The sequence below is a fragment of the Lates calcarifer genome, linkage group LG19 (assembly GCF_001640805.2).
Source record: "Lates calcarifer isolate ASB-BC8 linkage group LG19, TLL_Latcal_v3, whole genome shotgun sequence".
NCBI lineage: Eukaryota > Metazoa > Chordata > Actinopteri > Centropomidae > Lates > Lates calcarifer.
Genome location: NC_066851.1, coordinates 8362935 through 8388828, shown reverse-complemented (window position 1 = coordinate 8388828; position 25894 = coordinate 8362935). Strand labels below are relative to the sequence as shown.

Below are 25894 nucleotides of genomic sequence, written 5' to 3'. Positions count from 1 at the left end.
GTTAACGTACTCGCGGGCTCATTGGATAACTCAGACGTCAATTGAATGACGAAGGAGGAAACATAAGGAAGGAAACGGTACCGGTGAGAAACGTGGATTGACTCTTGGGTATTTTCAGCCTTGTGCCCTCGTTGTGTCGTTTGTAGTCTGTTCTCAGTCTTTTCCTCAGTTTTTAGAAACAGTCTGAAGGGTCCCGGTTGAATTCTGATTTTACAGGCTCTGTTAAAGACATTTGGACGAAAGGCTAACGTTAGCTGCAAATGCTACCGACTGTGTCACAGTGTCACAGCTCAGTATTTTGTCAACAAGACTTTAAAGTGAATTGTTCGGCCTGAAACAGCTGGATTGTATGTCACTGTCATCCCGACGGGGCGCTGATACGTTGTTACTGTATGTTTAAAGCTAATTCTAGTAGTATATATTAAAAATAAACTGTAAATATGCTAAATTCGCTGCAGCCAATGAGACCACGGGTAGCAGCAGTTAAAATGTAAACGTGTCATAAAGGGACGTGTTTTCAAAATGTGCTGTAGAAGAATAGTTATCCTATATATATATAGTTATATATTTTATATCTTAATTCTTTAGTTATCTGTCATAACTCCACTAGATGGTGCACGAGATCGTACTATAAGACATACTGACATTGACACTGTCAGCCCCTCAGCACTAACGCCTCAGCTTCAGACTAGACAATGGAGATCAATCCCATGACCTGATAAAGAAGTACTTTGTATTGATAACAGTTTGTCTGAAAAGGCATCTATAGATTAAGATCATTCCTTTCCACACACTGAAAACATTAATATGGTGAAAATAAAACCTTCTCAGTCATTCTGTAAAATCATACTTGGACTCTGAAATAACTATACTAAATACAACCATATATGCATTGCTTTTCAGTGCGTGCAATTCAAAAGGTCACTCCTGACTTGAAATGCTATATGTTTCAACTTTAGGATACTTCCTCTGACAGGCTATTATTAGCATTAATGCCTCACATGTTGCCCTTTTCATATTTTTTTGCCTCTCAGCTTCTGAATCACATTGCTGCTGAGAAGGCTCATAGTTTCTTTCTCTTAATGCGTGTGTGTGTGTTTGTTTTTCACAGAGTTCACCTGAGCAATGTCAGCCTCAAGGAAACTGGCATCCTTCCGTTTGCCTCCCTTGCCTACTGTAGGCGAGCTGATAAAGCTTTACAACCTGCGAGCTGAGAAACAGCTGTCCCAGAACTTTCTGCTGGACTTGAGGCTCACAGGTTAGTCTTCGTGCCTCACTCTTTCTTTCTTTCTTTCTCTCTCCCTGCAATGCACCAATAGCTGCCAGCTCCTGCTCTTTGTTTCTGTATCTACACTAAGCTGTGTTTTGTCAGTGCACTTGATTGCACTGCTCCACATAGCCTTGTTTCAAAGCATCGAAATCGACAGGCTTTGCTATATGGGGAGGTTGAGTAGATCTCCTGCTAATGTGAATGGACCAAGTCAATTGTTTGCCACCCTTGCTGAGCTCAAGCCTTAATATAATTATCAGTGATGCAGTGCAGGTCTGATCTGCTCTCTTGTCCTTGAACAAGGTGACTCTTAGATTAATGCATCTCTTCTTCATCACACACAGGCAGACAGGTTTTGCAACATCACACACTATTAATCTCAATTTAGAAACCAGAGACTCTGATGAAAACTCTTGATTGGGGGGTATGGTGTGACTTATACAATGCATGAGTTGAGTTATGGTAGTAAATTATTCACAGATTGTATGCAGAAATGTTAATGAAGTAGATTTCTGTAACTGAGTTGGTCATCCATTTCTATCCTTTTCAGACAAATTAGTGCGCCAGGCAGGCAGTTTGAGGGACGCCCATGTGTGTGAGGTGGGTCCTGGTCCTGGGGGCCTGACCCGCTCCATCCTCAATGCTGGTGCGGCGGATGTGCTTGTGGTGGAGAAAGATTCACGCTTCATCCCTGGGCTTAAGGTAAACTAAGCAGCTACAATGATACTGGCTTATGCACAAGGTCATTAGGTCATTCAGCGGAAAAGCCCCTAACACCTTCATCTGTTACTTTCATGAAATTAATCTATCTTCAAATGTGGCATCATTAGCCACCTGCAGATTGACTTATTATGATGTAGTACCTTTTCATTACTCTCATGTAATGTCATATTAATTTCCAAAGCTGTTGTCTGAGGCAGCGCCAGGGAAGCTAAGGATTGTCCACGGGGACATACTCAACTACAGAATGGACCGAGGATTCCCAAGAAATATCTCTAAGTCATGGGAGGAAGGTGAGAAGATGAAGTCATCTGAACTGTTACTGTGGACAGAATAAAGGAAAACTACATGACTAAAATGTGTGAACGTGTGCCTTCACAGATCTGCCAAACCTTCACATCATAGGGAATCTCCCGTTCAGTGTCGCAACCCCTCTTATCATCAAGTGGTTGGAGAACATAGCGAACAGGACGGGACCTTTTGTCTACGGACGCACCCGGCTCACACTCACTTTCCAGAAAGAGGTGGCAGAGGTGCGTGAACTCTGTGTGATACTAAATTTGAACAAAGCTTACATACCCTGAGAATACTGAGTATGATGCCAACACATAAAATTATAATTGAAAAACACTTAAATGGTTCCTACTGACAGCATCATCATATGACCTCAACAAATTACCTGGTCTCACTGAAAGTGCGTCACTAATTTTTAGTAATTATCATCTCCATCCAGAGGTTGACGGCCAGCACAGGCAGCAGACAGAGGAGCCGTCTGTCTGTCATGGCTCAGTATCTCTGCACTGTCCGCAACTGCTTCACCATCCCTGGACGGGCCTTCGTTCCCAAACCAGAGGTAGGACTTAACTTTGATAAAAGGAATTAATATCTCTAAATTTAATACTACTATGGGAAATGTAAAAAAGGCAATCAGGCAGTGCATTAAAGAGCAGTAAAACAGTTTTATTGTATAATTCCTAATTTTCTATAGGATGACTTTTATTGACCAGACAATCAGACTGGGCTTGTGTTCAATGTGTGATGGTCTGTTTGAGTTTAATTTGGAGCTGACTTTTGCAATGAGCTGGCTGGAGCTATTCTGTTGCTGTCTATTCCAGGTCTTCTTCTGTCTCCCTTTCCTCATGTTTGTCTACACATAAAAATTACCCAGTGTTAAGAAACTTTAACATTGATTTCAGTCTTCAATACTGGTGGCAGATGGACGCATTGCTATTTTACAGTTCTAACCCCAAGATAACAGTGGGACCTTCTCACATCTCCTCATCTCTGCTCATCATCTGGTCCCTTGTTCTCATCAGAGTCCCTCATCATGTCACCATCACTCATCCCTCCCTCACTCCTCTTGCTTTAAGGCTTCATTAAGACTGTGTTGAATCAGTGTTGTCTCTTTTCTGTCTTTGGACCCTTTCTAGGTTGTAATGATGCCTGGTGGGTATTTCAGATGTGGCGCGATCACACTGCGCCTTGTAATGAGGGCCTAGTTCTTTTTTAGGCCCAGTTTCTCTCTGTGTGTCTTTCAGCCCATGTGCATGTATCAGTGGTGAAAGAAAGGCGTTCACTCTTATGTAACATGAGAATGCCAGTGGTTTTTATTTTTGGGGGGGTTAGGATTCATAGTACGACTAGGGGTGCATTAAAAAAATAAAAGTACTCCTGCAAAATTTGAAATATCAATGTTGGCTAATAGACAGCTCCGCAGAGATATAGTTTGAGATTACAGACACACAAGTTGTTTGAAAGAGTCAGGAGCTCCCTTACATCTTTGTACAAATGAAACCATGTTTTTCTTCTCCTGAATTAAAAGATAGGTGTTAGGTGGATGTCAGAGATGGACTGTTGGTCCCTTGAAGATGTGGTGGCTCTTTAGGAGACCCACTTTCGGTAAATATTTTATCTCCTGTGTGGAGTAAAATGCAGCAGAGTGAATGGGACCAGTGCTGATTGTTCATTCTCTTAGAAGAGATGGCTCCCAATGATTATTTCATCACACTCAGCTGCCTTTCCGTGCATTTTTTTTTCTCTTGAGTCTTATTTTTGTGTGTATGTCAAACTGTAGCTTAATGGATTTCAGCATGCTTTTCTGTGCTGCAAATGTGTACACACATGCAGGTGGTATTTAGAAATGTGAACTCACACTGCACGTGATGAATCAGCGCTTCCCTCATACCCAACAGGCCCATCTATCCCCACTAAATGTTTTAATGGGCACTTGGTCGAATTGATATCATTAGGAGAGATGATGACTGTTTGATGAGCAGGCCTCCTGCTGCTGAGGTCCTATAAAGCATCAGGGAGCACATAGAGTGTGTTCATGCTGCCATACTCTCTGCACTGTTAAGGCCCCTTTTACTAGTATGTTATGCAGTATAATTCATAAGAAGCTCCATGGCTCGGCATTGTTTACTGGCCCACACCAGAATAATTACACAGAATTGCATGAGCAATAAAAATGCCCTGCTTGATTTATGGGACAACATCAAAGTGCTGTTTGGAGGGAGGATTGAGGTTGTGACACACAGGAATATAGAGTAATAGCTAAAGCAGTGGGTTATCTATAAAACAGACCTATATACTGTCAAAACACATAATGAGATATTGGATAGACAGAAAAAAATATTGTCATAGTTCATATGTCAAGTTGTAATGGATTCTATCTCAGGTGTTGATACTGTATACTGCTTACAGTGCTCCTCTGAAAAGGCAGGAGCCACATATAAAAAAAATCATAATGGCTGAATAGCCCCCTTTGTGGGCCAAAGTTAATTATAATGGGGGAGCAACACTGCCAAATATCAAAGGTCTTTCCCTTTATATCCCTCTCTTTCTGTCTGTCTCTCTCACAGCTTACACCAGTGTGTATGTCTGTGCGCCTTTTCAGGGAGCGTGTGTCTATGCCTTATACCTATAGCCAATGAATCGGCTCAGTGGTCTGATTGTTGGTATTATCTTGTTCCCCCTGAAGCTTTGGGATCACTGATTGTGATAATGAAGAGGGATTTGTTCAAATTGAAGCACAGCTGGGATTTCTTTTTGTCTGCTCTTGGCATGTCTTTGTCATGTCTGAATCTCAGGCTCTCTGTTTTGTGTGTGTGTTTGGGGGGGGGGGGGGGTTAGTCATGTCTGTCCTTGATCGTGTCAGTGCAGCCATATATTGATAAAATATTTCTGTAATTATGAACAAAAAAAATCTGAAGTGGCTTAGTACTTTGTGATCACACAAACACTGAGTCACAGAAACAAAAAATTATGATGAAATTACTGAACCCTTCTAAATGACCAGGGTGAGAAAATAGCATCAGTTAAAGGCTGGGGGGAAGGGGAAGTGTGGGTTGATTGGCCAGTTGATTTGAACCTATAGGAGCTGGGCAACGCAGGCTAATAGGATAATGAGAAGGGAAATGTTGAATCCATTTTACATTAGCAGCTGCTGGGGCCCATATTGACGTGGGGTGGGCAGATAGGCTCTTATCCTCGCTGTTTAATCTGTCTGTCTTGTTCCTCTCGCCCCCGGACTGCACCTCTCTCGTGTCACATTGAGTGACTGAGATTGTCCTTGAATGTTTCTGAGACTGGTGATTGGCTGCTTTGATGGTGCTCCCCCAGGCTCAGAGTGCCCTAGGTCTGTCCTGCTGCAGATCACACCTGCCTCCCTTTCCTTATTAGTCACCCTCCTCCTGTTAATTCTCACATACACAGACAGATTGAGTGATCCTTAAATTGCTTCTGTCATTCACAGCTATACATATATCTGACATATTTCTCTTAGGAAGTAAACTGAAAATAGAGACAAGCTCTTCTGCTGTTGCTTTAGTTATTATATACATTTCTAATTTATATTCTGGTCAGAGGTCAAGGGGTTTTAGAGAGCAGGCTGCCATCATGGAATCTGCATCTTCAACACGAACATCCTGTCATCCAGATTCATCCTCACTGCCTCTTTACATAGAAAATAGCTGATTTGCAAAGAGTAAAGAGTGTATGTTGACTTGCTCTTCTCTCTTCCCCCGCTTCTGTGCATGTGCGCAGAACGTGATTAAAATCAACTTCTGTCTGTCACAGGGAGGACTATAAGTTGGACAATACATGTTCCATCACGACACACCACATCTTCATCTTCTTTAGGGCTCCTAGATGGCTCCAAGTTGTGCTAACAATTATGGTGTTCATTGGAGAAAGGTACTGAGAGAGGGACACTGGGAGACAGAAATGCTAAATAATACAGGTGAAAGAAACAGTAAGAGAAAATGTGTTAGACAAAAGAAAATGGGAAGGAAAAAAATAGAGTGATGACTAGATGGACAGTAAAATTAAAAGATGGATGCAGAGGAAATATTGGAAAGTAACTAAAACCACTGGTGAGATAAAAGAATAAAGGCAAGAGGAGATAGGGTTGGAGTCTAAGAAAATGAAGAGGAACTGAAATTGTATTTGGACTGGATGTGATGTATGGAATAAGAGAAAAGCAGCAAAAGGATATAAACACAGCAAAGCTTCCTTTACGCGAGTACAGAGCGCCAGAAGACAGATTCATGACAGAGATCGATCTGAAAAGAGAGTGAGGCGTACCTCCAGCAGATGGTTGTCTGGGCCGGTCATCAGCCCGCTCTGAGTAATGGCTGCATCAGCCATCACCCACCAACTAACCGAGCCTCACAGGAGGAGAGCCCTACAGATGTTCGCCTTGTACACAGTTGGCTACCAAGAGCACAGGCCAGATGAGCAGAGCTTAAATTAAATTTGTTAATGCTGCATTGAGCATCCACTATGGCTGTCAGTTATCAGGGAGGATTTGGACTCAGCAGGAAGAAATTAGCTGATAAACTGTATATTCCAGAACCAGTATTTTTAGCTGGTAATTTTTCTTGTCTTTCTGGTTTGCTCTTCAGCTAATGTATCAGCTTAAAGTATCAAAATAGGTCTATCTAGATGAAGTCAGAGGGTGTTTTAGTGTTGAATGTGACCCACCTCAGTCCAGTCTACTGCACTGGCAGGCTCAGTGATGGATATCTTCACCGTGACCTGAAGTGGCCCAGCTCTTGCCTCAACAGTAAAGAGTGAGAATCTACTCGAAGGGGCTACACTGCTTTCTCACCTCCCCACTGCACATTCTACAGGCACACAATTCATCTAGGCCTATTCCTATCTCCTAAACGGGGTCAAACATGGTATCAAGAGTATCGGGGAAAGTTATTTCAATGACTCGTGCCAGCAAGGTAAACGCCCGAAGGCTCGGTCTCTCAATGCATCACAGAGCCAAGGTAAAGAAAAGCTAAAAATACCCTCCTCCCCCTCTCTCTCTCTCCTTAAACAAAATGCCGAGGTTGGCAGAGTTGGATTATGAAGATCTCCAGAGATCTATTGCTCCTCCTAACAAGAAACTGTGCCGGGTTCGCTCAGAGTCAGCGCTCAGAGTTTAGCAGATTCAGCTCTGTTTAGTTAGTGAGAACGCCAAGAGAATATGCAGGTATTTTGAGGAATAATGCTAAAACCCTGGCTGTATCCCGAAGAAAGGAGGTCAGCTTCAGATAAACAAATACCAAATAAAGTAAATTGCTAGTCGTGCTACGATAAAAAAAACTCCACATAATAGGAGGCATCAATCTATAAGCTATTAACATGAAGGGTTATGTGAACGCTGTAATTTAAACTTCATGCACACTGATTTCATGACTTCATTTCAGGCTTTTTAGAGGGGCTAAAGGTGTAGGTTGGATTTAGTGGGTGTGTTGATTAGGTTTTTTACAGGTCCAAGTAAAAGAAAAAAAATGATAGTTATCATGATTGTTTCAGCTAAAAGAAATGTTTAACTGACAGCTGAATCAATCTTTCTCTCCATGTGTGAAAGTATGCCTCTGCCTTAGCTTGTTGTGTTCCTGCACTCTCATTAAGACATTTTAGTCTTCTCCAGCACAACACAGTAATCTCTGCTGATGCATCCACACCTTTCAACCATTTAGCCTCCCTCACCTTCAGCTTACCAAGTCCTCCCAGTCACACATTCCCACCCCAAGCTGAAATATTAAAGGGCCTCCTTTGAACTGTCAGAGTGTATTGTTTTCCTACAAGCTCTCCTTTTGTCATCTCCATAGCTTTTACTGCCTTTCTCAGCAGTTTACTGCACAGCCAAGGTCGTTGCTATTATTCCCCAGCCTCACATGTGCAACCGGGACCAGAGGAGAGCAGCTCCCAACAAAGGAAGGTCATCCCCGTCAGTGTTGATGACCGCATTCTATCTTCAGTACGAACCTTCATGAGCATAACAGCTGTCTGAAACAAAGAGCCACACATTAAGTATGGTGACAGTGCTAGAATGATTTGGGTGCTTGCATTTTGAGCAATGTGGTGATGGTTAATGGAGTTTTGGTGAGCGATGGCATGACGGTTCCTTAACATGCTCAGATATCCATCTCGATCTTTGTGTCTGCAAAGAATGACTGGTGGAGTGCTTTTGTGAGCGGCCATCGCCTTTTCCCCTCCTATCTCCCGGGTCTTTTTCTTTGGATGGTCTTTGGAAAGGTTATTTGCTGGTCGAGAAGGTCAGTAAAATAAGCTGCCAATTTGATGTGGCAGGGAGAGTTCAAAGAAGAAGCTTCGCACATGATTAACCCCTGCCTCAAATTGACGAGCGCTCACCTCCCCGTCATCTAAGCTCACATTCCGGATGTGTCATAGCGGCAACTCGGGGTGAAATCCTTTGATGGAAAATGTAGGTTAAATACACAGAGGAGCACATCTTATTAGCGTTTCCCCATGAGAGGAGTAGTTATTTGATCTGCACTCCTGTTGCATAACCAAGAGGAGTGGGAGAATGAGAGCCTTGAATAATCCATGTTTGTTTCAGGAAAGCACATTCTCACTCAGCCGGTGTCAGCGAGGCTCCAATCAGCTGTAATGAGAGCCCAGATCCTTTTGGAAAGTAACTACTTAATAAGCGCTTCATCTGAACTGTATAGGCTATATGTCACAGATATTAAAGCTGCAAAACATACTCTGCTGTATTCTGATGGTTTAGGCTATAAACATCTTCACACAGCAAGTTGTTTGAGCTTTGATCATTCAGAGAAGTTGTGCTTTAAGCATTTATATCTTTTTTCTACATCTCAGCGTTCCTCCTTTAAGTTAATGTTATAGATATGTCATACTATGCTTATTTAGAACCAGAAAAGAGGTTTTAAAAGAGGCAGCACTGATGAAGCTTATGTGATGTTATTTTGATAACTGATTAATGTAATTTTTCAAGCAAAAACGCCAAATGTTCCCATCTCAATTTTGATTATTTGCCGCGTTACCTTGTCTAATGTGATAATAAAATCGATATAGGAAATTGTACGGGCATTTCCTGCTATAATCTTAAATTTTCTAGGCCAAATGAATAAACGATGAACTATTAAAATAATCCTCAGATTAATCGATAATGAAAATAATTAGTTAGTTGTAGCCCTAGACTAATTTGCTGATTATTTTCTTGATTTATTGTTGTCTATAAAATGTCAGAATATATTGAAAAATGCCTGTCATGTTTGCAAGAGCACAAAGTGGCGCCTTCAAATTAAATGCTTTATTCAACCATCTGTCCAACCCAAAGATATTTAGTTTAATAAAGAAAAGCAGAAATTTCTTGTTCAATAAATGACTGAAACAATTTATCAGTTATCAGAACTGTCAACTAACGTATCATTTCAGGCCATTTTCAGTATTTGTGTGGTTAATTGAAGCTGTCATTTATTTGGCCCTATGCGACTATTCCTCATACACACTCTCTAATGTGTTAAATTGATTATTGATGATATTTAAATGGTTAACTAAACTAGGTAAAAGGAATCCTTCAGCTGTTTCCTTCTATGCCCATTTAATTGCATATCATTAGCAGTTATTGTGCATGTTGTTATTTAACTTGTGACTTAGTGTCAGATAAACTGTACGACTGAGATAACTCCCATTCCCCTATGCTCCCATGGATACTGTTATTATTTCATCCATCTAGTTCCTTGTGCTGTCATCTCAGTAAGGAATGACAGGAACCGGGTGGGTGGGAATGGTATTAAAAGAATTCCTTTTTCAAAACCCATTTCCACACAGTAATGTTTTATGGATGCATATTTTAGTTGGACTGATGCTGCTGTATTCCTGGGTGCTGCGTGTGAGCAGGCTGCCTGCCCACTCTCAGCACAGCCTGTACCATCCAACAATCTCTGAGATTTGGCAGGAAGATGAATTCTATCTCCATCCTTATCAGCCACACATAAAAGCACACAACAGAATACATACGGTAGACATTTTGCTTTCACAAAATAAGTTTTATTGGTAAAAAATAGAACTACTTGCACAAGCACATTGAGACAACTGTATCAGAACTTGTGAACTGTTCATCATCACAAATATGCTCTGGCAAAGTAAGAAGTGCTAAAGCATCCACAAAAATAAGCTGCAGTTATCAAAATGATAAATCAATGTCTTGGTACAGTATATGCAGGAGAGTTGTAACTCTTTAGACTTTTAGGACCTAGTCACTTTGCACTCTGGCCATTTATAAGCTAATGAAATTGCGTGCTGATGATCAAGCTGCACAGCCACAAAAAAAGAGAAAATCTCTAGCTCCTATTTCCCTGCTATCAGACAGAAATCGTTCCCTTTTTTTTTCCAGAGTGCCAGTTGTGTTATGTATTTGTACTGGTCCGGGGGAGCTTGGATTGCTCAGCCATTTGAAACAAACTGCTGTCAGATAAAGTAACACAAGTAAAGGTGCATTGAGTAGTCTTCTTATAAAGAAGATATGGTATGAACATGGTATTGTATCTTCTATTGAAAAAATCTGAGGGAATTCTGATCCCTCAGTAAAAACAAACACCTTTTAAAAGCTTAGATACTTGTGTACAGTTGTCATAGACCTACAGTGAACCAGTCCTGAACAAATCCTTTTTTTTTTTTCATTTATAAAATACCACACTCATGTCTTCCCAATGAAACTCTCATGCCCAGTGAAGTCTTGCTGTGCTTTGGGAAATGAGGAATAAAGAGGATTTAAAATAACCCTCGAAAGCTGCACTGGACTGTACACAAGCATCCAGTCGACTTGAGACTTAATCTGGCAGAACAAATCACAAATCCATAAAACATTTGCTAATGTATAATTCATGTACAAACAACGCAATAAAAAAATAAACAGAAAGAACTCCAGATAGTATTAAAACGTGTCATCATGAGACGATTTGGCACATTCTCGAAACACATATCGTGTCAGTATTAGTTGATGACATGGCACATTCTTTACTTTGTTTATTGCATTGGTTATGGTGCCTGGGCAGTGAGTTATTGTCAGGAGGCCAGTTCTGTCGGCTAAAGCCTGTGCTGGACAAGATGGTTAGCTCAGGGTGGGGTAGAAACCTGACCCTAGAGGGCTGCCAGGGCCGGCAGTGGTGCCCACAGAGATGCCCGTAGCGTGCAGGCAGCAGCCTGCAGGTGGCGAGCTGGGCTTAGCCATCTGCTCTCCCCCAGGAAGCTGCATGTTTATGAGAGAGAAGGAGGGAATGTGCATTTTTATACATCACTGCCAAGGCCTGTCTCGAGCACCAAAAACAATATTCCTCCAATATCCTCCCCTCAGAAAAAACACAGACACACTCTGGTACACGGCCGTTTAAAAGCGCTACAGTGCTGCTGACATATGAGTAGGTGGGAGTTTTGTTTATGTGTGTCTGACGTGTATGTGTGTTGGGCAGCCATGCTTTCAACATGCATCAGCGTTCTCTTGTCAGTGATAATCCATGTGACATGTGACACAAGCAGGACAGGGAGTGGGTAAAAAAAAAAGATCAGACTGACAGGTAGGAAACAGAGGAACGGTGGCATAGCCAAGTGGCCGCAATTTAAGACACTGAGACCTTCTGCAGGTGCATGCTGGTAGCGTATGCGCACTGCTGACGCACTTGGAAAACAAGTCACATATGGAGAATGACTCAAACCTTTTTTAGCTGCCTGCCACACAGCAACCCAGTCGACCATGACTCAAGAAGCTTCTCCCACTCTGCTTCTTTTTTGCTCCTCTGCCACTGCACCATTAAACATCTGCTCATCCCTGTGAGACTACTCGCGTGGTATGGACACCACAGCAGTGGGCAGCAGAGAAGAGCATTTTCCAAAAACCCTCTGACCACAAAACAAGGATGCTGCCTCATGTCACCGACTAATAAAGGGGATTAGTGAAAGTAGTGTGAGCAGAGGCTCTGATTAAAGCTTATGGAGCCATGGCGAGGGAAAGAGACCCCCCCTCCCCAAACAACTTCAAATCACTGACTGACATGCACATATCCCCAGACAATAAAGATATTTGAATGCTGAATTCTGTTTCCATGGCAGTGTGGAGGAGGATGACAGGAGTGAAAAGCACATGCATAAAGCCGGCGTGTCTGAGTGTTTACTGTGTTCACGAAGACACACAAGAGCGTGAGTAAGTGTGTGGGTGTGCATGTCTGAGGGCGTGCAGGAATGGATTGGGATGGGTAGCTGCTACTTACAGGCAGGATGTTTTTGTCTGGATGGAAAAATGAAAGCAGCATATGAGATAGTCCACTCTGCTGATGGATTGGACCTTTTCTATCAGTTTTCTCTCCATCTCTCTCATATTTCCACCTGCAGAGAAGGAAGCAGGCATCTGTTTGTCTGCATTTTCAGTCTCCAGTCCAGCCCAGCAGCCCACATCTATTCCTCCTGACAGTCCTCTTTGAACAGTTACAGCAGGGTAATGTTTCTACAGCTTTTCAGGCACAGGCATTGTGTGGCTATGTCTCAGTCTTCTACCAGGCATTCCGCTGTATTAATACACAGACAGGCTCCACACAGCATGCTTTAGAGGCAAAATATCAACATCATTCTAGTAGCTAACAAAAATATGACCATTTATTTCAGTTCCACGTAGCATTCTAGTGGATAAGTATACGAAAAACTACAATGGCTTGCTATGAGAGGACTTCCACCTACTGCTCTCAGGCATTATGTTGCCTATTTTGTCAAATGGGAGTGTACCAAACGATTGTAAATAGCAGCTAAATGATTGCTTTTTTTAAAATCTTATTTCAATTCAAACCTTTGGTGAGGAAAAAAAATCTACTCGGGAGCCCTCCTTATTTGCTTAATCCATTCCCCAGGGACCTCTTTCTGTGATTTACTGATGAAGGATGTCTGCATTTGGTTAGCGGCTTCCTTCGATTCTGCAGCACCTTATCCTTGCTCCTTACACATTCACGCTGTTTGTTCCAAGGTGCTGCTCAGGGAATACCTCCACTGCTTGTGCTTGCAAAACAGAAAAAAGGAGAAGAGCCAGATAGAGGAGAAGGGGAAAATGAATTCAAAGTTGTTGCCCTCCTCCCTCATTTTTTCTCCACCTCCATCTAGAATAGAGCCTAGTGTCTAGCATAAGCCGTGATGGTTTCCCCCTCAGGCTCATCTCCCTTTAGCCGTAGCGTACACAGCGCTGCTTTATTACACATAGTCCTGCAGGCTGTAGCCAGTCTTATTGTCTAATGGGGAGAGAGAGCAGTACTGGTGCTGGAGCTCCTGCTGCTGCTGGAGCAGCTGTTGCTGCTGCTGCTGGAGCAGCAATTTGTCTGGGGGAGGGAGCAGAACCAGGTCCTGGGGGCCATGCCTCTTCCCTGAGCAGGACATACAGAAGATGGACCCCCCAACGAAGAGGAATCCTGCTGAAACAAAGGCAACATACACAGCACCGCCAGGCTCAAACTTATTGCTCTCGGGCACACTGGAGTCCAGGAAGTTGGTGATGACCTCGTTGGTAAACCAGGAAGCAGGCACCAGACACAGAAAGCCTGCAGCGACAAAGCAGCCACCACTGGCGATCGCAGCATGCCGCTTGGAGCGCCGTCCACCTCCCCAACGTGTGCATTTTAGTCCCAGGGATGCAAGGCAGAGGCCCATGGCAGCCAGTACGCAGCACAGCACCATGGTGGTGCGGGCAGTCTGCAAATACGCAGGTAGCGAAAGCACCGAATACTTAAGTGTGCAACTGAACATGCCTGTGCTGTACCATGTGCAGTCCATCCACAGTCCCTGCATCTGGGAGATTGCTGTGATGATGTTGGAGCCCACATCTGCGCTGACCTTCCAGTTGGGCAGCACAGTGGCCACCATAGCACCCATGATGCCCAACAGTGCCAGGACAAATCCAAATATCTGCATGCCCGTGGATGCCATGCTCCTTTTAAAAGTCGATGCTGCTGCCGCCTCAGCCCTTGTCCTCGCCTGGCAGCATTCACCCAGTGCCAGCCAGGCTCGTCGACCCCACTGCCCAGCCGCCTCTCTCCCCTCCCTTGGTGGCGTTCCAACTGCCAGTCAAAATCCCCAGTTCCTCAGTTCTTCAGCCGCAGCTCCACTGGACTGGAGGAGAGAGACGGAAATGAGAAATTGAACTGAGCGGGTCCCCCTGCACTCCCCTCTTTCTTTCTCCCCTCATTCACCTCACACAAGCACAGACTTTTTCTGGCTGGAAACAAAGGACAGCATGAAGCACGAGCGATAAGAGCTGGCTCTGGCTGACTGTAGGTAAGCAAAACACTGTGGGTTGTTGAGCATGTGTGCATTTTCTATGTGCTGCCTTCTCCTTTTTCCTTAACGGAGCCCCATAGAGCTGTTATTGGAGAGGGAGAAATGAGTTTGTGGTATTTGCAATGCTCAATAGCTATGTGGACTTAAAGCTGCAGCGCCCTCGCCCCACTCATATACTGTATATTCTGCCACTTTGATGTCAGTGCTGTTTACTAAATAAACCGAGCCTTTCCATTTAAGTTATACAAGGTTATTTTCAGGTAAAATGCTATTTATAATTTAGTCCGCCGCTGGAATTAAACTTGTGAATGTACAGCTCCTTTTAATTATTATTTTGTCGGACTTTCTAGCCGGCGCATCGTGGTCTTTCTCGTCTAAATAAATAGGTCGTTCCAGCCTTGAAGAAATAACCTCGGAGCTCAGTCTTAATTGTTTGCTGTTGTTTTATGTCCAAGGAAGAAGAAAAAGCGATGTTGAAATAATCCCTTACCCCGGCTGGTGCAGAGCTGGCGCTGACGCGTCACGTTGTTCGCAGTGATTCCTGTAAACACACACAGTCACACATTGAAAGACAGTAGGCTGACGAGGGGGCGAGGAAGAGAATTCAGCGGGTCCATTCATGCCATCCATTTCCTTAGCAACAGTGTATGAGAGGACATCCCAGCTCAACAGACCACACAGGCTCGGTCGGAGCCCGGGAGAAATAACCGAGCGCTCTCCCTCTCTCTCTCTCTCCCTCGCTCGCTCGCTCTCTCTCTATCTCTCGCCTCTCCTCTTCTCGCCGGTGGTGTGTGCGTGCGTGCGTGCGTGCGTGCTGAAGAGCAGCAGTCTGTGCCTCAATTACAACTTACAACACTTTAGCGGGAGTTAGCTTAAGAAACGGTAAATCAGTTAGTTAGTCAGGTAGTTTTCATGTCAAAAAGCACTTTTTAAAAAAAGGGAAGAAGGAGTTAGTTGACACAGACAAAAAACATGTTGTCACTTACCTCTGGATGTTTCTATGCAGAAAGCTTTGTTTTTATTTGCCCAGGTTTCAAATTGTGTACAAATTTCATCGGGAATTCGTCCTCAGAAGCTACTGTAAATAACCCTCAGAGTCTCCGTGAACCGTTATTATCCGAAGCACTCCCCCAAAAAGAAATAGTCCCTGTGAGAACTGATGATAACGCATTATTCCGCCTGGTGATAGCTAAATGTCTATTTGATTTCATATTTTAGAACTTATTTAAGGTTTTGTGTCTGTGTGTTCTTTGCTCACTATCTTCAGTCAGCTTGTGATAATGTTTAAGCTAAAGTAGGCTAGTGTGTGTAAAAGTTATACATTTTTTTACAGTGCATTGAAAAGAGAGTTTAGTATATTTAGGTTACCTGTAAATATTTGTTCATTTATCTGGAGAATTAGTTTTTGTGGAAAAAATGTTTTAAAAAAACAATACAAAACTTATTATCAAATAAACTAAACTAAAATCAAATAAATTAAACTAAAAGAGACAAATATTGGCAACATTTTTCACTTAAATAGTAATTGGCTGCAGAGAGTGACATTATTTGTCTCCTCAGGCTTTATTAATGGAGAAGACTCTGTGTAATGCTGTGTAATGTAAACTAACTAAAAACAATACATTTAAATCCATCCCGTTCCTGTATTGAACGGCTCTGCAATCATAATGCAGCACTGCAGTTGTTTAAAGATAAGAAATTGCCAAGATAGAAAGTCTAGATAAGATTTCCAAACATAGCCCCAGTACACAACTGGGAAGGGTAATCTAATTAAGACAGAAGAAGAAAAGCTGCTATCATTATGACCAGACTGTGTTTTCTACGAAGCTTTGTTTGTTGATGTGTTGGTCCAGAGGACAGAGGAGCATGTGTACCCCACCATGCCAAAACTGACCCTCCCTGGGGCATCATCTTCATCAGGCATCAGTCAGCAAGAGGCTAAAACTCACAGCTGCTACCCTGTCTTCGGCTGTCTTTCCTCCCCTCTCTCTGTAGAGGACATACAAAACAAGGGAGGGAGTGGCTAGGGTGGCCTTGATTCATGAATGACAAAAAGGACAAAATGAGAGAGGGAAAAAAAAATCAGACAGGACTAATAGACCTGATAACCTTGGAAACGCAGATGTGTGTTGTTGTTATTTTGCTGCATGGGCAAATCAGCAAAAACAGCCAGCTGTTGGAAATTATTTTGCCTACCCCCCACTTATAGTATAATGACCAGGCACTGACCACAGCGATGTGGAGCCATTACATGTAGATAGGTTGGTAACAATTGATTTGTTCAGCTATTGATCTGTTTGTTTAATATGGCCCATTGCTCTCTCCAGCCTCTGCTGTTTTTGTCGTAAACTTCCCCAAGAGGCCCCTTGCTTAAAATGAGATCTGGCCAGGATGCGGAGATGGTGCACACCACATTACCTCCAGTGTTATGTTTGCGTCGACCTTCAACACTACATTCTCAGAGCTCCTTGTGGGATGCCACTGCAGCAGGAAGAGAAATTTTCCAGTTTTCTGCAGACACACTATAGTATGGCATGTGTGACCTGTCTCCTTGTAACCGATGACATCCTAAGTGCTGATGCTGGTGTTGTTCTGTGGGGAGTAAGATAAATAAATAAACAGACTATAGAGGGAATGGATGAAAGGAAGAGAGAAAAAAAGATGGAAGGAGAGAAGAGCAAAACGCAGTTAACACGCACCCGGTGAGTGCAGCATGTGTGATGCTGTGATGTGTGAAGATATTGCAGGCTATTATAAGCGAGGTCCCCTTTATTTTATCACCTCGCAGCAGAGCTCTCTAGCCTTTCTGCACCATGGCTCCGAGGCACAGCCGGACCAACCACGCTCTCTTTTGCCCATATGAGGGGCTTTTATCGTTCAATTTGCATTTTCCCCTTTTATGTCCTCCCTTGCGTAATTGGTTTTCGTGCCCATCGTCTTGCAAAGACGGTTTGTTCACAGCGGCAATGCAAGGTGTCATGTGATAGCTGTGATGTCGCTGTCAATGCAATCTTGTTCAGGAGCGGGGCCCGGGTCCTAGTTTCACCATACATAATAGGTGTAAACCTGTCCAACGCAAAACACTTGTGACATGTTGCGAAATTACCGGCATTGGCTTGATTAAACAGTCTCTTCATCTTACTCCATTAAGACTGACTCCTAAGTGAACAATGTGGAATGGCAGGAGTTTTTAAATAGCCCGTCAAAACTATTTTTCCCATGATGTCCGTGTTTGATGTTCCGCTGGTCCAGTAAATTTCACTTTTTATTTCTATGACGAAAGCGTCTCTCTACGGAGCTGATCTTGTCAAAGACCAAGACTACAGTCTTGAATGTCCTGTGTGCATGCCGTGGGCGATTTCATGGGAAGTGCGCCAAAGCCCTTCCTCCCCAAACCCCTTAAGCAACATCAGCCTAGTATATTCAGCGGCATTGACTGCTGCCTTCTACTCTCTGAGAGCCTGTCTTCCCTCCACTGATGTAATGGAGGTTGTCTTCTCAAGGTATTGTCATGATTAATGCAACTCTTCTGCCTTTGGTTGCAGGATCTCTGTGAGCTTTTCTCTCTTGTATTCTCGTGCTGTATATACCTTCCTTCCACCCCCCCAACCCCCATTTTTCTCAGAACCTGCCATTATGTAAGTGTTGGTGGTTCAGGTAGCGCAGTGGCTGGTGCCCCAGGGCCCCTGCCATCTCATCTTGGTTACGCTTAGAGGGACATGACAAATTACTGCTCACACGCCATTGGGCAAGAACTCACCAAGAAAGAGACATTGGAGGCAGAAATGGGGAAAGGGGAGCTGGAGAAACACAGGGCAAGCTAAGAGTAATAGAGTTCCCTGCTGAGCTTTGGGAAGGTCAAACAGATGAAATATGGTAATACACAAGTGTGTTAAGATAGATGTGCGACTATTGTTCTCGGGTGGGTCAGAAAAGGTCTTGAGTTGCAGACAGAAGCAGGTGTGTGACTTTTAGATAGAGATCTGTCATATTTTCGCCCTTTTCAAATGTTCTACCAGGGGATTCAGCTGTATAAGTCCTTCTTTTTTTACAGTAGAAATACGAGGTGTCATTTTAGGTTTATCAGATTTCTCCATACAGCCTACATGAGAGGAGAAGGAGAAGGTTCAAAGTCTACACAAATGTTTGAAGTCTTTGTTTTCAAAAGCTCTGATCAAATTAGCCGGATTGAGAGAGTCAGAGCGAGAGGAATTTTCATGAGCTTGAGTATAGATCCTTACGTAACAGTCTAATTCAGAGGCCAAATTAGTGGTAATCATTCACTTGTTTTTCCCTGCTAAATACGACGGTTTACTCAAGCCTACAAGAAATGATTACCATCAGAGCAATTCTAGCCTCTGTCTGCTTTGTTTGTCTGATCCCTACTGCCACCCTTGTAAAGTAAATGGGAGGGATAGGAGTCTGCGCCGGAGGGGGGGGGGATATTAAGCTTGTCAGATAAGGTCAGTAAGTCAGTCTGCTACCCTAGTTCAGGATCTCCCCCAGCAGATACAGAGTATTTTAGGGTTTTGGGGTGGGTGGGGGCCACAGGGGTGAAGGCACACTCATAGTACCAGTCAGTGGAGCTCCCAGGTGACAACGTGTGATTTAAGATGGAGTTTCCTTGCATGTTGAGGTTATCAGGGAAAGGATTAATGGCAGGGAGCGGGATATATTACAGCGGTGCTACCTAGTGAAGCCGTGTAGCAAGGCCATACATAAATCATAACAGCAAAGTGACTTGGACAAGCTGATGGCTGAAATGCCGCTGCCTGTATAGTCCCAATATCGACTTTTCCCCTTGCTCCTCTCTTAAATCATGAAGTGCGGAATATAAATGGCCTAATTATTCCAGCAGAGAGTGAAATTAAAGGCAATGCTTTTTATTGCTCCTTCCTAACAGATGGTGGTCTGATCTTGCATCACCAAAGCACTGATAGAAGCAGTTTTGCAAATCCAGATATAAAATCCTCACCAAGATCCTTACATGTTGATGTGACAGTTGGAGGGATTGATTGTCATAATACAAGCCTCGGTTCCAAACTGAATGAAGCAGCCACAGCTCTCAATGCCCTTGACAACACCTGCCACATGGGCTTTGTATTTAAAATGCATCATCTGAACTGAAAAGGGTTAGTGTATTAATAATAAACTCATCAAGAAGATGCCAAGGCCATTACTGACACTACAAATAAACCATGAAGGCATCACTCACTGTTAGACTGTGTTAAACATGACAAAAATCAACATTAAAATTAAACATCAGATTTTCCTAACAGCTATACAGTGCATCCATTAATAGCTTCAACCGTTCCTCCATGTCGAACCATCTAATGTTGATCCCAGGAGTTTGAAGCTTTCTCTGCACTATTATTGCACATAGCCTTCAGGGCCTGTAGAGACAAACAGTTTCCACCACTGCCATCCCATTAAACGCCATTGCGGCAGGAAACTCAGCAGCAGCCAGGCATCTCTGGACTACACAGGGATCTATAGATCTGATAAGAGATAGTGCTGCGGTTTACAAGTGCTCCCGAGTGCTACCTCAGTTGTTCACAGAAAAGGAGAATGTAAACAGCTCATTAGAAATCCTTTGCGCGCCCTTGGACCACTTTACTTTTCCTCCCCTAATTATCGACGCCAGCCCCTAGCCCAGACAAAAAAAGCAAAAAAAGGCAGCTGTGAACAAGAGTGAGTCACACAATCCAGAAATACAAGCTTCAAGGATGTACGAGAAGCTCCGCAGGGCATGTAGTCTCAACAGGAGGGCTGTTGAGCTGAATTAGATGTCCTTGTATTTTACCTCTATGTGTATGTGTTTGTATGAGAAAGAGGGGAGCATGTCTGCGGGTATGTGTTTTTTGCATGTTTGTCTTGTCTTTAAATGTTAAGTTAACATTGTGCATCGATGTCATTCATGCGCCTGCATCCTTCCTTTTTTCCTATACAACTTTTTCCCACTTTTTCATTTACATGCCTGCTCATATTATAGCTGTCTTGTCTGCTCTCTTTCTTCTCAGCTTGTATGTTTTGTTTTTTTTGTTGTTGTTTTTTTTTTAACAACAAAAACGCTCTGTTCTACTTCCAGGTGTAAGATACTTTTCAACTCAGACGTGAGCTACTTATATAGATGTTTGTCTTTTTTTCTTACTATATAAAGAGTCTTTGACTATCTGGAAAAGAACTCAAAGCAAAAAGCACTTAGGGGCAATGAAACGTATTATTATTATGGCTAACACTGCTGATGTTTCTCCACAAAGTGCCATTGTTAGTCCGCTGAGCCAGTCAGAGCACAGTCCCTCTCAGTGCTCCCTCACTGGGGAAGTAAGACTATTACCAACTATGGAAAGACAGACAGGCGGCTACTCTGCTCTGCTGCCCACTGTCTGGCTGTGCCATTGGTCTACATACAGTGGAGTGTGACTCTGATTGTGCTGCAGCCCCTTAAGCTATAATTTGCAGGACTGAACGCCATCATGTGAAACACCCTTGAAAGATGATGTCCGTTTTTGTGCAACAAAAACAGATTTAGAGATTCAGAAATGGCCTCTAATGTAGTTTGATTCTTTTGATCCTATTGTGGTGTTCAGAAGATAAAGAGAGTAGATTTTCCTTTACAGGAAGCAGCAGAGGAGAGAACATGTGGATGTATATGTGCTCGAAAGTTAAAGAGAGAGTGATCTGAGAGCAAGAGAGCGACGCTCTGCTGAGTCTAGCACAATTACTTCAACAGTGTGTCATGTCAGCTTAGTGCAGACACATGAAGGATCAGGAGGCAGCAGCTAAGGAGGAACTGGAGCTAAGGTCCCTACGACCACCATTACTACCACTACTACTATTAAGTTCATCTGAGATCTGGAGTTCATCTGATGGGACTGTAGGCATACAGTCAGACGACAAACATTGGGATCCATTGCTCTAGTTCATGCTGTAACACTAGTGAGCATGAGTTCTGCTAAAGTGACCTTCAGAAAGCTTAATTTCTTTCACCCATTTATCATAAATATACTAGCTGAGCTTTACAAGCCAAGGTTTTAGTGGGTGTTGTTTTTCCATTATTTTTTTTAATGATTGTCTTTTTTTCTCACAGAAGGAATTGAAAACAGGTATAAAAGAATTAATCATAGTACCTGTGTCCACTGAGTCTCTCATAAAGCTTAACACACCCATCACTGGATCTGTATACAGCGTGTTTATGCTCCATTGGTTTCACCCTCAGTGGAAATGGTAAAGCCAGATAGACAAAGACAGCGGGATGAGGAGAGGAGCGCTACAGTGACTCAGGCTCGTAGGTATTAAGTAACTCAGTGGTGATGCAGTGACAGGAAGAGAGACAGGAAGGAAAGACAGAGGCTCAGTTTCTATGGTCCATCGCACAGGTGTTACTGTGGCAACTGGAACCGGCTCGCCAGCCAGCCATGCTGCGTCATCTTATTTTCTGCCTTTCCTCTTTTCTTTTATCCCAGTGTGTTGATCCCTCTACTCCTCTCTCTCTCTCCTTTGTATCTCTCTTGCCATTTGTCAGGCAACCTTTCGCTCCAGCATTTTTCCCCACACTTTGCATTCTCCTTTCTCCTCACACCTACCAGCTCATTCTTGACACCTTTTTTCTACATTCCCAAGAGTGCATTCTTTCTAGTTTTAACCCTGCTGTTTGGATTCTTGTGTGTGTGTGTTTGTGTTTGTAGGTGGACGTGGGAGTAGTTCACTTCACCCCTCTGGTTCAGCCCCAGATCCAGCAGCCCTTCAAGCTGGTGGAGAAAGTTGTCAGAAACATATTCCAGTTCCGCAGGAAATTCTGCCATAAAGGAGTAGAGTAAGCACGATTATTCAGATTGATGTAGCTTGTAAATCATCTATTCTCTCTTTCCCCTCTCTCTCTCTCTTTTACTTTTTAATCTTGTCTCATCCTCATCTATCATTCCCTCCTCTACATTTTTCATTCTCTGTTTTCTGACAGCCGCATCTTCGTCTCATCATTAATTAGAGCAGTTTTTGATTTGCTTTCCTCTTTTGCACACACCAATCTTGACAAATGAAGACACAACTTTTGAGGTTTCCCTTAGCCAAATTCTGAACAGCTGAGTACCCTCAGAGCTCTTTTGAAAACCACTAGCAACAAGCCCACACGCATGTGCGCGCTGCCCGTCGCCCCCGTGCCTGTTAGGAAAGTGTATGTGGGCCCAGATAACAAAAGAACACTGGCTGTGCGAAAGAGAGCAGCAATTATGAGTCATTGAGGTGGCATAGGAAGACGAGGCAGCATATTTTATGTAACTGCAGTGGGTTGGCGGCAGCAGCACCACCAAATTGGATAGGAGGCACCAGCGCTGATGTGCCTAAAAAGCATCTGTACTGTGGAGCGTGTGGAATTGGCTACTGCTCACCAACATGCAGAGAAAGAATACAGAACATCTCAGGCAGGGAAATGGCTTTAAAAATAAATGGCTACCTGTCTGTATTAAATGTTCTGGAGAGCTTTTTAGGGTAAGAGCCAGAAAAATAAATGAAAATTGGAAATTTAAATTATAGCTGCCCTCCTTATGTTAAAGAAGTTTGTGTCTGAGTTTTGAGATAATGTCTAACATCCCTTGATGTTGCATGGTAGTAGAACAAATGAATAATTCATGAGCATATCTAGTCCTTTGTGTGATTTCAATTAACTTCACAGATTTGAAATAATTGCTGAGGGATAATTTCTTTCTGTTTGAACTCTATAATGCCATTAAACTTGCATGATCGTTGAGATATCAAAGCGACCTGAGCATAGGAATCTGTACTATCGTTTCTTTTCTTTTTTTTTCCCTTCAGAAAGTTGTTCCCGGAGGCGTGTCGTATGGAGCTGACACAGGAGATGATGCAGAAGGCAGATGTGGACCCCACCGTGCGCCCCACAGAGCTCACCATACCCCAGGTCAGGGCTTTAGTGGATGCCTACGCTTACCTCTCCGCCCATGACCCCCATCTCTTGAACTACGAGTACAGAGAGGAGCTCAGACTGAAGCACCTCGCCAGGCAAAAAAAGGTACCAGTGGACACATTTATGGACATGTCAACTAGCACACCACCAAGCCCTCTGTAACACTGCTGAAAAAAAAGAAAGACACCAAGAGAAGCCCACTAATAGGTTCTGTTAGCACCCGGTGACAACAGACTGCTCTTAGCCATGACATTTCCACCTGGCATAAGCATGCATTTTTAAAACGTTTTTCCCTGCGCCCAGGGAGCAATAGCTACCTATCAAATCCTGGGACAGAGACAAAGACCACAGGACACAAGAAGATCCTGGGTGTGCTGCAGCAGCTCCAAAACCTTGTTCCAGGATGGGACTCAGAACAGAGTCATGTGTTTTTGACAGAATAAAGAAAGCATGCTAAATCACCCACAATAGCTCTTTAAGAATGAATATCTCCTTATGTCCCAATTCTTACTTCAGATCCAACTCACATAACAACTCGTCCTGTGGGACCTGAAAGAAAAGCCAGAGTGTTTTCTGGGTGATTTAGAGAAGGAGAACAACATGGCAGCACCATATCCAGGCCATTTTTTTCCCTTTCCCTGTGTACTGTATTGCTTAGTCACTTGGGAGACAGAGCTTAAAGGGAGGAGGAAAGTGCTGGGAATTTGTCAGCTCAAGTTAAAAGAAGAGGACTTCTATTAAAAGAATTTGTGTTTAAAAGCCTGGCCATCTTGTTTTGTATGTTTATGTTTGAGTAAGATTATGTAAGTTTGTCTGCTAGTGGACATGTTCATCTAAACCCTCAGAATTTATTATTTGTCTTATCTCCCAGTTCGAAAGCCAAAATGTTTTGGATTCTAACCTTCGACTTAAAAAGTCAAATGATCATTTGATGGGTATTAATGGAGGTGTCATACACATAATACAGCAAATGACATGTATCTTGAATAAATCTGATAAAAATAATATTTTTTATCATGTTATTATGTAAAATTTTATATCAATTATATACGTGTTTGATATTTGAATGCTGGAACATATTATCACCAGCAGAACATGGCAGGGCTGTCTCCTGCCTGGGTGGCAGATGGTATGCTAGGGTTGACTTGCCAGAGGGCGAATTCACTCAGTTTTGATGATTGGTGGATGATAATCTCCAACCACAATCAGCATTTCATCTGATCTGCATGGCAGATCGGTATGCAAGACTGCCGTTTTGGCAGCCGTGTTGCTGTGTTATCCAGACAGCTCAGTAACCCTGAGGAAAAACATGATGTGGTCTTGTGTTATGATAAGCTTTTATTTTGGTAGGTTACCGTGTGGAAAGAGATTGTAAAATGAGAACTGACGTCACGCACGGGGGGGTAATTAGCTACTGATGAGATGCACCTGTGCTGTGGTGGAGACGTTCAGCAGTGCACCGCCGATAGTGTTTGTTTATTTGGACTATCAAATATGTGCAGGCGTTATTATACCCATTTTTACCGCTTAGTAAAACTTGAAATGCCCACATCACTAAAAGCAAGAGGAGGCCTACTAGCTACCATTTCCCCCAGTCTCGTAGAAGAGCCATGTGTGTCGTGATACCGAGTCCAGTCTTGCAGCAACAGGTGAGTCAAAACTTTTCATCCTCACGTCAAATAACAGGTAACGGATTGTATAAGCGGGTTACATAGGAAATTAATCAGAGATGCGTTGTTTTATTTCGAGGAGGTCACAAAGGCCAGATGTTTTGTTTTTATGAACACATTTTTCCCGTTGTTGTGGTGGACTACGTGTCCCAAAGACTGGTAGGCTGTAGGTGACTAGAGGACATTTTACTTTGTCAGTCATTCCCTCACAAAATTAATGTTAATCGTTTTGACAAAAAGGAACTAAAATAAAAAATAATGACATTCAGCCCACCAGCCATCATAATTAACCTGGATACCTTTTACTATGGTTTTCACACCATTAAACTGCCACAGCTGTCTGTCAGTGCCCGGCAACTTTATAAATCACACCCGACCTGAATCAGACGCAACTGTATCATTCTGTTCATTTGACAGCTCCAAGTGTAGCTGCTGCCTGGCCACCATCATGACAGATTGACCAGTGATTTGTCACTGATTGTGAAATGCAATGACTGGTGTAGTAAAAGAGCAGTAGACGCTTCCTCTGTTACTCTGCCAGTATTATCTGTCTGCACATATTTGAATTCCTCATTATCATGTTTGGCTGTCTGGTAGTCCTCCCGTTTACTACATCATGTAAAAACCCTGTGTGGCTCAGTGTAAAACTTTGCTTGGAGCAAAACACTAATCATGACCTTATACTATATCTTTCCATGTGTAGCACAGTGGAGTGCATCAAAGTGAACAGGTGGTGGG

The 25894-nt window shown here is 43.1% G+C and overlaps 2 protein-coding genes and 1 long non-coding RNA gene across 6 annotated transcripts; 1 reads left to right on the top strand and 2 right to left on the bottom strand.

Moving 5' to 3' along the window:
* tfb1m (transcription factor B1, mitochondrial) lies at positions 1 to 24493 on the top strand. Of its 3 annotated transcripts, none has more exons than XM_018697822.2 (8): positions 1 to 83; positions 1112 to 1258; positions 1821 to 1972; positions 2175 to 2283; positions 2372 to 2523; positions 2724 to 2843; positions 22255 to 22382; positions 23378 to 24493. In XM_018697822.2, the coding sequence occupies exons 2-8, from the start codon at positions 1126 to 1128 to the stop codon at positions 23646 to 23648; spliced, it is 1065 nt and encodes a 354-aa protein (XP_018553338.1). In that variant the 5' UTR covers positions 1 to 83; positions 1112 to 1125; the 3' UTR covers positions 23649 to 24493. The 3 variants fall into 3 exon arrangements, with proteins under 3 accessions (XP_018553338.1, XP_018553337.1, XP_018553339.1); XM_018697821.2 differs by having other exon boundaries at positions 26 to 108; XM_018697823.2 differs by lacking the exon at positions 1 to 83 and adding an exon at positions 132 to 390.
* Positions 10961 to 15311, bottom strand: LOC108897993 (claudin-20). Of its 2 annotated transcripts, XR_001963378.2 has the most exons (3): positions 15057 to 15311; positions 12523 to 14398; positions 10961 to 11507 (listed from the first exon to the last, which is right to left on the bottom strand). XR_001963378.2 is itself a non-coding variant. In XM_018697826.2 (2 exons), the coding sequence occupies exon 2, from the start codon at positions 14213 to 14215 to the stop codon at positions 13487 to 13489; it is 729 nt and encodes a 242-aa protein (XP_018553342.1). In that variant the 5' UTR covers positions 14216 to 14398; positions 15057 to 15311; the 3' UTR covers positions 10961 to 13486. The 2 variants fall into 2 exon arrangements, 1 of the variants encoding a protein (XP_018553342.1); XM_018697826.2 differs by having other exon boundaries at positions 10961 to 14398.
* On the bottom strand, positions 10961 to 22248 carry LOC127143585 (uncharacterized). The gene is made up of 2 exons (XR_007815148.1): positions 15553 to 22248; positions 10961 to 12637 (listed from the first exon to the last, which is right to left on the bottom strand). It is a non-coding gene; the product is annotated as an uncharacterized LOC127143585 (long non-coding RNA).
* Positions 24494 to 25894: the final 1401 nt, after the last annotated feature.